The following is an 11,442-nucleotide window of genomic DNA, read 5'->3' on the forward strand; positions in this document are numbered from 1 at the left end:
CCCCCCCCCCCCGCCTGTCCCACTGTGCCTGTGGCCATCTTTATCAGCCCCTTCCTCTCCCACTTGAGGACCTTTGGGTCCCAGGAAACAATGGTCAGGGCTCCCCAAGTTCTCTTGGCTGTGTTACTAGTATGGGGGCTGCCGTCTTCAGCAGACCCAACCTCTCCGTCCTTGCAGCCTGGCCCCCAGGTCTGGATACTCTTACCAAGCAAGACCCTGCAAGAGGCAGAGACGCCCGGCCACACAGTCCGGGAGAGTCGGAGCTGGGAAGTTGCATTCTGCATATGAGCTGTGGGCCCAGAGACCCTCAGGGCCGTAGCCACAGAGCTTCTTTCTGGGCCACCAGGGGCTGAAGGGGTAGGGGGTGGTTGGCCTCCACAGCAGCCAGCGAGAGCCCGGCTGGGGTGTGGAAGTGGGCCTCTGGCCTTATCTCTGCCCCACTGGTGACCTTGGAAAAGCGGGGTGGGCACTTTAGCACAGAGAGGCCTGGTGCTCCCACTTCTTAGTCTTGCTTCTGTGGTGTGGATGGTGATGAAGTGATCCAGCCAAGCTGGATGCCCGTGCTGACCCGGCCCAGCGGCACCGGAAGTGCTGGGGGACGTCCCCATCAGGCCTGCTGACCTGAGCTGAGCACCCAGAGCGCCACTTCCGGGGCCTTTGCCTTCCACAGAGAGGCCTTATATGGAGAGGCTGGGGAAGCAGCCATGGTGGGAGCAGTGTGCTTGTGTGTGCGCGTGCAAGGCTGAACACGTGGGAGCAGTGTGCTTGTGCATGCACATGCGAGGCTGAACACGTGGGAGCACATAAGAGCAGTGTGCTCGTGTGTGCGCGTGCGAGGCTGAACATGCATGAGTGTGTGTGGCCTGGGCTGCAGGTGTATCAGCTTTCTCCTCTCTTGTTGGTCGAGGACCCACTTGGTGCCCTGCTCTAGCCATATCCCTGCTCTGTGGGTCCGTGAGACCTAGGCTGCCCCAGGAACCTTCCAGAGCTTCCTGCTATAAATGAAAACGGGTTTTGCATCTGGGGTGGGCAAGAGGAGCAGGGCCCACAAGGCGGGAGCTGGGAGTCAGGAAGCCAGGCCCGGCAGGATGTGTGGTGCCGCCTGGGGCAGGCCATCACTGAGCCCTGGATTTCTTGGCTGGACAGTGGGCTACATGCAGCCCGTCCCTCTCTTGCGGCGGGGCCCCAGCTCCATGCTGTGCCTTCCAGCAGGGCCTCCAGGTCAGCCATGCGGGTGAGCTCAGCCTGACAGGTGGCCGTTCTCCTGAGGGGCTGGGTAGGTGCCCACTAGTTTCTCTTGAGCACTGAGTAACGAATAGAATTGAGTCCCTATGCTGTAACCTGAAACTAGTATAACACTGTGTCAATGCTACTGGAATTAAAAAAAATCAAAAAACGCCTGGACTGCTTAGACCTGGCAAGTAAGGAGCATTCAGGAAATGTTGGGTGGTGGTGGTTTTGTTGGTTTTTATTCTTAAAGATTTTAAGTCACCCAACATGGGGCTTGAACTCACAACCCCGCCCCGCGTTCAAGAGTCGCACGTTCCACCAACCGAGCTGGCCTGGAGCCCCAGTAGTTTTTTGTTTTAATTTTTTAATAAAGAATGTACTCTGCTGGGCACTAGTGACAGTATACAGTTGTCTTCATCATGTACTTATGAGCACCTACTGTGTGCCAGGCACTTGGGCACTGGGGAAAGCAGTGTGGACGAGTGAGAACGGTGTGCGTCCAGCTCCTGAGTCCCAGGGGGAGAGGCCGCAGGTGCTGTGAACGAGTACAGGGTAACAGGGTCCGTGGTGACTCTCTGTGGGGAAACTTCACCCGGAATAGGGAGCCCGGGGGAGAGGCAGGTGGCTGCAGTTGCAAACAGTGGTCAGAGAGGGCGTGCCTGAGAAGGTGGCCTTGGAACAGAGATCTGAAGGGCAGCAGCACGGGCTGGCCATGCGGGGGTGGGGGGGGTGGGGGGGGGAAGAGCTCTGGAGGCCAGGGAACAGCCATTGCAAAGGCCTGAGGCCCGTGTGCCCTGGAATCAGCCGCTGGGCTAGCTGGGGGGACAAACTCCCACACGGGTGGGTGGTGGCTGGGAGTGACCCCACGGGAACACCTACTGTGTGCCAGGTAGGGCTTAATGTCTTGTTTTACCCTCTCAACACCTCTGGGGCGCAGGATTCCTGTTCCCATTGTGCAGATGCAGACACGGAGGTTCGGAGGGGTGAGCGACGTGCCCCCAGGGTCAGTCACTGCTGGCAAGCGGTGCGGCTGGGCTCCACCACAGACCCCGCGGCTGAGTGGGGAAGTAGGGCGAGCATGGGCCTGAGGAAGTGATGTTCCCTTTGCGTCTTTCCAGATGAGTAGGGCTTTGCTGAATGGAACAGGGGTGGGCAGAGCTGGGCGGGGAGGCAAGCGACTGCCCATCACCCACTGTGGTGTGTGTCCCACCCCACCTCAGGCTCAGCGGGCACCTCAGAACTCAGCAGCAGGGAGGGGGCTGGAGAGGTGCAGTCAGGGCGGGGCCCAGTTCTGGGGGTGCACCCAGCTGCCTTCTGTACCCACCTTCACCCCCACAGTCCAGCCACCCACTCAGGGCCCTGTCCTGCCCTCCTCCTCGTGGAAGGAACAGCAAGTGGGTTTTCTGGATGAGGAAGGGATGTGTCTGTGTGTCCGTCCGTGTCCTCAGCTGCGCCCCTGCAGACTGGCTTCCTCCCCTCCCTCTCCTGAAAACAGGAGCTCTGGGTGTGCAAGGCTGCCTGCTGAGTGCTGGGCACCTCGCCTTTCATCCTCACCTTTTTTTTTTTTTTCCAGATTTTGAGTGAGTGCACGTGCGCAAGAGTGGGGAGGGAGGGGGGATGGGGCAGAGGGAGAAGACTCCCCGCTGAGTAGAGAGCCCCATGTGGGGACTCGATCCCAGGAGCCTGGGATCATGACCTGAGCTGAAGGCAGACATTTAACCAACCGACCGAGCCACCCAGGCGCCCGATTCCATCCTTCTTGGGCCAGGCGGGGGGGTGGGGGGTCTCTCCCCTTGAGGAAACTGAGGCACAGATGAGTGACAGCCGACCTGACACAGGGTCTGCACACCCCACTCACGGGAAGGCCAGGCTGGCTCCTGCTGCCCTCCCGCAAGGTTGGCCGGGGCCTGTGCTGGGATCAGAGGCGGGGCTGACTGGGGGTCCCTTCCTCTCTTGGGCACAGGAGCTAAGCAGCCATGGCCTACCACAGCTTCCTGGTGGAGCCCATCAGCTGCCATGCCTGGAACAAGGACCGCACCCGTGAGTGCCACTGCCCACAGGATGATGTGAGGGGGGAGCCCCCTGAGTGCATGCTGGCAGTAAAACGGCCAGGCGCCCTAGACTGTGGGCTCTGAGGGCTGGCTGTCCCCCTCCTTCACCTCCAGTCCTGAGTGTGGAAGAGGGGACGGACGCGCTCTGGGCACACGCAGGGGCAGCCGGTGAGGGGTGGAGGGGGGAGTGCGGCCCCAGCCTGGGCCGGGCCTGTCGCAGGTGCCACTCGGGCTCCCAGAGTGGGGTGAGAAATGAAGACGGCCTGGAGGAACACACGCAGGATGAGGGGAAAGCACTGGAGGCAGAGGCAGTGGTTCAGAAAAGGTGGCCAGGGAGGTCTTTTGGAGGTGAGGGAACCAGCCGTGCCAAGGCCTCGCAGTGGGAGAGCCTGGCATTGTCAGGAGCAGCAAGGAGCCCAGGGCTGGAGTTGGGGGGCAGAGGGCAATAGTGGGGAGAGAGCTCCCAGAGGTCATGAGAGTGCTGTGGGGGTGCCTAGGGGTAGTGGGTGCAGGTGAAGGATGCCTAGTCCCAGGGGAAGGGTCTCAAGGTGCTTCAGGGAGCCCCGCACCAAGGCAGAGGGGTGAAGGGCCTTCCTAGGAGAGGGGAGTCATGAGGGAAGGGGGAACCTGGGCACACACACCTCCTCCCACTGCCTACCCCCACCCTTCTCTCCTGCAGAGATTGCCATCTGCCCCAACAACCACGAGGTGCACATCTATGAGAAGAGCGGGGCCAAGTGGGTCAAGGTGCACGAGCTCAAGGAGCACAATGGGCAGGTGACAGGTATGTCATGCTGACTGGGCTCATTCTCCTGAAAGGAGATGGGATGGGGCAGGGCCAGCCAGTGTCATCCTCCCAATCACTGTGTTAGGTAGGATAGTTTGGGTTGCAAGTAACACAGCCCTAATTCAAACTGGCTCAAGTTACAAAGGGATCATGTTGGCTCATGTTACTGAAAAACTGAAGAGGTTTGTGGGCTTCAGGAAAGGCTTGATCCAGCAGCTCAGTTCAGTGTTACCAAGGACCCATTTCTTCTGTCTCTTGGCTATCCAGCATGTTTGGTGATAGTTTGGAGAGCTGTAACGCTCTCTCTCGGTATTCTAGTGGCACCCCCTGGAGCAGTTTGCATCCAGATTGTGGCCTCTAAGCCCCTCCTACACGGATACCAGAGAGCCTTTTCACTTGGATGGCTTCAGCCTGTTTCCTCCCCATCCCACAGGCATCGACTGGGCCCCTGAGAGTAACCGAATTGTGACCTGTGGCACAGACCGCAATGCCTACGTGTGGACACTGAAGGGCCGCACGTGGAAGCCCACGCTCGTCATCCTGCGGATCAACCGGGCTGCTCGCTGTGTGCGCTGGGCCCCCCAGGAGAACAAGTTCGCTGTGGGTAGTGGCTCCCGTGTCATCTCCATCTGCTATTTTGAGCAGGAAAATGACTGGTGGGTGCCTGGGCAGGGTCAGGGTGGTTTGGGAGGGACCCTAGGGTTGCAGACCAAAAGCTGGTGGGACTAGTGTCCCAGAAAGCACGGGATGGGGTGTCAGGAGCCCTGTTCATATGACCCTGAGGAGGTAGGTCCTCTCTGGACCTTGTAGGTGAGGTGACGGGCACTCCCACAGTCCTGTCTCAGTACTAAAGGCATAGACTACACCAGGACCGCCTCTGTGGGCATTGCCTAAAGCCCTGCACACACACTCACATGGACTCCCTGATAGCCCTCTGGACTGGGCATCTGTTGTCCCCACTTTTCAGATGAGCAAAAATAAGGCCCTGAGGTCCGGTCACTCGTCTGAGATGTCAAGCCTTTTGTGCTCTAGGGACGCATCATCTTTTCCCCTGGGTCCATGAGGGCAGAAGCTAGGCTGGAGTCTGGGAGACCTGAGATCGAATTCCACCCTGGCCAGTTAGCTGCTATGTGACTGAGCCTGGCTCAGGCTTGTCGTGAGGTTTAAAGGCTAGCAGGGATAGAGTTCCCAGCTGGAGGGGACCCAGCACCCCACGGGCCTGATCCAGCCGAGAGGCCCGTGGGCCAGTAGTGCCCAGGCCCCTCCCTCCAGGGATCCTGGCGGGGGGCAGGGGGGGGTCTGCAGGGCCCCATGGGAACGTGGAGTTCCTGGGGCACTGAGGCCTTGGGTGCTGAGGTGACCGGTCCCCCTCCCCTCTGCGTGTCTGTGTGTCCAGGTGGGTGTGCAAGCACATCAAGAAGCCCATTCGCTCCACTGTCCTCAGCCTGGACTGGCACCCCAACAACGTGCTCCTGGCTGCGGGCTCCTGTGACTTCAAGTGCAGGTGAGCAGGGGGGCCCCCAGACATCAGCACAGGAACCAGGGTGGAGGGAACCCCACGCCCTGCCTTCCGGACCCGCTCTGCCGCCAGCAGCGGGACCTGGGACCTCAGTCCAGCATCTGTGAGGTTTTGCTTTTGGAGGGGTCGCCATTGGGTCCTGTTTCCTGCCCATGGAGAGTCTTGGCAGGACACGCCCCTTGCTGCCTCTGCATGTCAGCGAGGACGCTTTCCTAGGCCCTCATCTCCTGCCTCCTTAGAGCCCCGCTCCTGTCCTTGTTTCCTTGTCTCCCATCTGAAGGACGAGGGGGTATGCTTTCTCACGCTACATGACTGAGCAGCCTAGACAGACCTGCCTCATTACCTTGGGCCTGGAACGTAGTGTCTCCAGTTGCCATTGGCTGTTTTTGCTTCCGGGCCCAGCACCCGTGAGCCTCCCAAGGCCTGTGGCTCCCAGCTCCAGACACAGGGCCTGGGTCTCTGAACCACGCCTGGGAAACAAGGCTCTAGCAGGCTCCAGGGGCTCCTCTGGAGGCCCCGGACATGGAGAGGGTAATGTCCTACTGAGGCTCTGTGGGGTGGGGAGCTGGTTTGTTGGCACCTGACCCTGTGCTGGCCCTGGGATGGAGTAGGAAAGTGGTGTACTGGGAAGAGCTGGTGGGGAAGGTGGGCCGGACTGGTTTAAGGTGCAGAGCCGGGGCGGGGGGGGCAGCCTAAGGGCTGGCTGTGGAGCGCAGGCACCTGCATGGTGGGGGACAGGACACCCCCTGGGGGCTGTAGCAGCCGTGCACAGTCAGTCCTTAGATGAGGGCCCAAGGGCCCTGGGAGTTCATGGACACTGAGCCAGGAGGTCCCCACTCCACTGTGCCGAGAGGGCCCAGGGCCCCAGACTTGCCCAGGCGTGAAGCTGCAGGTCACAGGAAACCTGCTCTGGTACCCACAAGGTCCCGGCTGGACACTCGGGCCTCACCAGGCCAGTCTGGGAGAGAAGGCCCTCATCAGGCTGCTCCCAGACTCCCCAGTCACCGCGGTGTGTTTCTCTTGTCGGTCCCTGCAGGATCTTCTCGGCCTACATCAAAGAGGTGGAGGAGCGGCCGGCGCCCACCCCCTGGGGCTCCAAGATGCCCTTCGGGGAGCTGATGTTTGAGTCCAGCAGTAGCTGCGGCTGGGTGCACGGTGTCTGCTTTTCAGCCAGCGGCAGCCGCGTGGCCTGGGTCAGCCACGACAGCACCGTGTGCCTGGCCGATGCCGACAAGAAAATGGCGTGAGTACAGGCCACTAGGGTGGGAAGGGGGGCAACCAAGGCACCAAGTGGGAGGGGCCGGCATCGCTGACATCTCTCTCTCTCTCTCAGCGTCGCGACTCTGGCCTCTGAAACGCTGCCGCTGCTGGCCCTGACCTTCATCACAGACAACAGTCTGGTGGCAGCGGTGAGGCAGGGAGGGGGAGGGAGGGGAGTGGTGCTAGTTAGAGCAGCTCTCCACTGGTCTCCCCCCACCTTCTCTTCCTCCTTGGTCAGATCTGGCGACTTATGCTGCGGTAACAAGGCCCGGGTAGCAGCGTTTATCGCGCTGCAGGTGTTGGGGGGGCCCTGCTCAGTGCAGGGGGGGCTTCGTCTCCAACCTGCTCCCCAGCTGCCATGGAGGCAGAAGGGGGAGGCAGAGAATCGTCCCCTGGACCCTGAGGTTTCTGCTTACATCTTATGGGCCAGCGGAAAGGCCAGGGCCACACCTAACTCAGTGGGTGTGGGGGGCAGCACAGTCCTCCCGTGCACCCAGAAGGACGCCGCTCTCCTCCTCCCACCCACCCATCTCTCCTCCCTTTTCACCCCTTAGCAAACACACTCGGGTCCCAGAGGGGGGTCAGGCCTGCTTTGCCTACAGAAGCGTCCAACTGTGGGGTATTCTCCCAGAGCAGGTGTAACTGTTGGGCAGGGCAAGGTCCCTGAGCTTCCAGGGGAAGGGAGCCACCCCTAGACACCCCCCCCCCAGCAGCTGGTCCCTGTCAGGGTACCTGGGGTGGGCCTGGCTGTGATTCTGGGCTGGCATGGGCTTCCCCGTAGCTCCACCCCAGTCCCACCACCAGACTCCTGGCCAGACACCCCCTTGGTGTTGTTCCTTGTCCCCAGCCTCTGTTTCCCTGTGCATAAAATGGGGGCGCTGTGCCTGCCCTCGGCCACGCTCCCGTGACATCCCCACCCTGTCGCAGGGCCACGACTGTTTCCCGGTGCTGTTTACCTACGACGGCACCACAGGGACCCTGAGCTTCGGCGGGCGGCTGGATGTGCCCAAGCAGAGCTCGCAGCGTGGCCTGACAGCCCGAGAGCGTTTCCAGAACCTGGACAAGAAGGCGAGCTCGGAGGGCAGCGTGGCCTCTGGCGCTGGGCTGGACTCGCTGCATAAGAACAGCGTGAGGTGAGGGCAGGACCCACCTTGACTCCTCTCCCAGCAGCATCAAAGTGCGGGGGGCCCTGACTTAGGAAGTGGGGTGACCTCCAGGTGGCACAAAAACAGCATCAGGTGAGGGCAGCGCAGGCGGTGTGCTCTGTGTTTTCAGGACACGGCGGTGTGGGGACCGTCACTGTTCTCTGGGCCGACCAGAGAGCAACCAGTCCCGTGGGGCAGGGCCATGGCCGAAGCAGCCTGCTGTCGCCTCCCTGAGCAGCGAGGCAGGATGAGGCATGAGAAACTGCTCAGGACGCCCCAGTCCTGCCAGCCCCAGATGTCCCACCCCACAGCCAACCGGGGACAAGTTCGGCAGGCCTTCCTGACCGGGCGCCCCCGACTGGCTCGGCCCCTGCGGCCATCAGGTCCGGTGTCCTTTTCAGACTCAGGGCCTGAACCCGGCTTTCAGGGCTTGTCAGAACAACCCCACGGGTCCTCCCAGCCCCCGGTTTTGCTTCCCCCCGTCCTGCTACACTCCTGTCACTCTGGACATTCCCCATACGTGGGATTCGTGCCCTGCCCGGTTCCATGTACATGGGCTTCCCTCGGCCCCTCGCACACTGCTGCTTCTCCAGGCAGACTCGTGAGCCCTGTCCTCTGTGGGCCCTCCCGGCCCACTTCCCGGGCTCTCTGCGGGGCTCACCCCAACTGCACAGCCCAGCACTTCTCACCGGCAGCTGACCCGGGGAGGGTGGGAGCTCCTGGAGGGCAGGCGGGCCCGAGGCCAGCTGGGACCCATCAACCCGCCTCCTCTTTGCAGCCAGATCTCGGTGCTCAGCGGGGGAAAGGCCAAGTGCTCCCAGTTCTGCACCACGGGAATGGATGGCGGCATGAGCATCTGGGACGTGAAGGTGAGTCCTAGCCCACCTTGGACTTTCCGCTCTCTTTATTCCTCCAGGAGAAAGGCACTTCTTTGGGATGAAGGCGGGGGCGGGGGGAGAAGGATGAGGGGCACTTCCCTTTACGGCTGGGATTCAAACCCAAGTCTCTCTGACTCCAAAGACCAGGTTCTCTATCCTCTGTGAGGTGGGGGCTGGGAGCCAGGTCCCTGAGGGTGGGGTGAGTGCGGGACAACTGAGAACCAGCCTGTCTGTTCTGCTGTCTCCTTCCAGAGCTTGGAATCAGCCTTGAAGGACCTCAAGATCAAATGACCCGGGAGGCATAGACTGCCCTCATCCCAGCTGCCGGGGGAAGGCGTCAGGGAGGCTAAGGGTCGCTTTGCTGAATGTTTCTAGGGTAGCAGTTTGGGTCCCCCTGGGGACTGCTCCAGCTGGAGGGGAGGGAGGGGTGGGAAGCTTTTCTTACCTATTGAAGGAACATGTGCCTTTTTCTTATAAAGAAATGCTTTCATTTATTGTTAAAAACAAAAATGTTCTCAAAGCACTGTGCTGGTCATGAACTGCTTCCGAAACACGGATGTAATAAAAACAGTATTAGAGCTGGTCTCCTGTGTCTGGGAGAAGCACGTGTTCCCACAGGCACAAGTCCCTTACTTCTGCTTTACCAGCAGAAAATTGATCCTGAAGCCCAAGGGCCTTCTCCTCTCCGCTCCCCTTTCCCCCGCAGTCCAGTCAGGGCGCGGCCAGACCCCGATGGCTTCCTGTCACTCGGCAGTCGGATTCCCAGACTAGCGCTTCACATTTCAGGCTGCTTTGTGGGCTTTCATGGAAATTGATTTCTCTACTTGATGTTTGCAGCTGGTTTCTGATAAATGTGCATCGTTTCCTCAATTTCCCTCCCACTCCTATTTTACACAGAGGGCCTTTTCTGTTTAACACATGCTTCTCGGTTACCTAATTACTCAGTCACAGCTGGGTAATGAGTTACATCCACAGATCCTAATTGTGAACTGTCCTTATATTTGCAGGACGAAGGGTACCTAAACATGCATTCTCCCAGATTGTTCTAGGGCCTATCCCTCAGGATAGCTGCCAGTCGGAAGAGGCCCACTGACTTTTCTAAAATCACGAGATAGAAATTCTAAGATCCCAAGAGACAGGCCACACAACTCCTCTTATTCTGAATGCTTGCCAAAGCCCTCCCGGCCCATACCAGCTCTCTGTAAAGTGAGCTGCTGGTTCTGGAGCAGATGGGACTACTGTCAGGCCCTGGAAGGCCAGGAAGATGTCCACATACCTTTTTATTTTTTTTAGCTCACCTCAGGGCTGAAAAGTGGCCCCAGAATATCTGTTCTTCTGAGACCCTGACAAACAGGCTCCCTTCACTCAGAGAAGGACGAGCAGCAAGCATGCTCTTGTTCCACTGCAGAGGCCTCGCAGACATCAACTGTCTGCCCTCGTTATAGACACAATGCTTGTTAAAACTGATAGGCTCAATCTTTTGTTTCTAAGAAGAAGGAAAAGGCATTACAGGACACGGTCAGATAGGGTTGGGGTCCTCAAAGCATGGCCAAGGCTCCTGTGGCAAGTGGGAAGTCCCATCAGGGAAGGAGGGGATCTAGACCCTGTTCTATGATGGACATATCACCAGTGGACACTAGGACCACTGGCCAGACTTTCTGGGCCTTCCTCTGCACCCCACCCCACTGGATGTTGCGGACAGTGGAGGGGACAAGTAGCTCATAGTCTGGTGGGGGCAGCTGAAGATGACCCCCTCAATGTTTGGGGGGGGCGGGGAGCTGGTGGAGCAAGAAAAGGAGGGATTAGGACTGAGGGAAGATTCCAGGCAAGTCATAACGTGCAAGGAGGGCTGTGAGCAAGGATCTGATCTTTCTAGGAGCCGGGGGACTGATGTGTGCAGGACAGGGATGAGGTGGGTGGTGAGACTGGGAAGGTCCCCAGAGACCAGTTCCTGGAGGTTCTTGGCATTGTGGGGAATCAAGCCACTAAATGGGAAGTGACATGAGGCTGCTGCTGCAGCTGTGTGGGTGTGAGGGGACCCGGGAATAGCACAGGAAAGAGCTGGGATGACCTGGGAGAGTGGAGAACACAACTGGGAAAATCCTAACACACAAGTCATTCTGTCCATACTCTGGGGTGCCTGGGTGGCTCTGTTGGTTAAGCATCCTCGATTTTCAGCTCAGGTCACAATTTCAGGGTCGTGAGATCGAGCCCTGTGTGGGGCTGAGTATGGAGCCTGCTTGGGATTCTCTCTCTCCCTCCACCCCCCACACCATGTGCATGCACTCTCTCTCTCAAATCTTTATTTAAAAAAAAAAAAAAAAAAAAAAGGCAGCCTTGTTATCGCTTTCTAAGACCAAACTGAATGCCGGAGAAAGAAGTTACCTCCTCAAAGTCTCACGGGCGGGACGTAGCAGAGCCAGGATCCTAACTCAGGTCTGACTTCCAAGCCCCAGCTGAAACGTACTCCATGTGAGTCCGGGTCTCTAGCTGAGCCAGGGAGGAAATGCCTCGAGCCAGAAGTCTTGCCGGCAGGTCACCCAGGTATACAGGTGAGATCTGTACGACCACT

The 11,442-nt window shown here is 59.3% G+C and overlaps 1 protein-coding gene across 1 annotated transcript in view; it reads left to right on the plus strand.

The window, feature by feature from the left end:
• ARPC1B (actin related protein 2/3 complex subunit 1B) overlaps positions 1-9,453 on the plus strand; it is a 13,087-nt gene extending 3,634 nt beyond the window's left edge. The window contains exons 2-10 of the mRNA XM_040634795.1: positions 3,194-3,270; positions 3,961-4,065; positions 4,502-4,724; positions 5,465-5,572; positions 6,624-6,830; positions 6,921-6,996; positions 7,775-7,980; positions 8,771-8,861; positions 9,123-9,453. Coding sequence (XP_040490729.1) covers positions 3,207-3,270; positions 3,961-4,065; positions 4,502-4,724; positions 5,465-5,572; positions 6,624-6,830; positions 6,921-6,996; positions 7,775-7,980; positions 8,771-8,861; positions 9,123-9,161 — 1,119 coding nt within the window. The 5' untranslated portion in view covers positions 3,194-3,206 and the 3' untranslated portion in view covers positions 9,162-9,453. The remainder of the gene's footprint in view (positions 1-3,193; positions 3,271-3,960; positions 4,066-4,501; positions 4,725-5,464; positions 5,573-6,623; positions 6,831-6,920; positions 6,997-7,774; positions 7,981-8,770; positions 8,862-9,122) is intronic.
• The last annotated feature ends 1,989 nt before the right edge of the window (positions 9,454-11,442 follow it).

This window comes from Ursus maritimus, unplaced genomic scaffold (assembly GCF_017311325.1).
Source record: "Ursus maritimus isolate PB19 unplaced genomic scaffold, ASM1731132v1 scaffold_2, whole genome shotgun sequence".
NCBI lineage: Eukaryota > Metazoa > Chordata > Mammalia > Carnivora > Ursidae > Ursus > Ursus maritimus.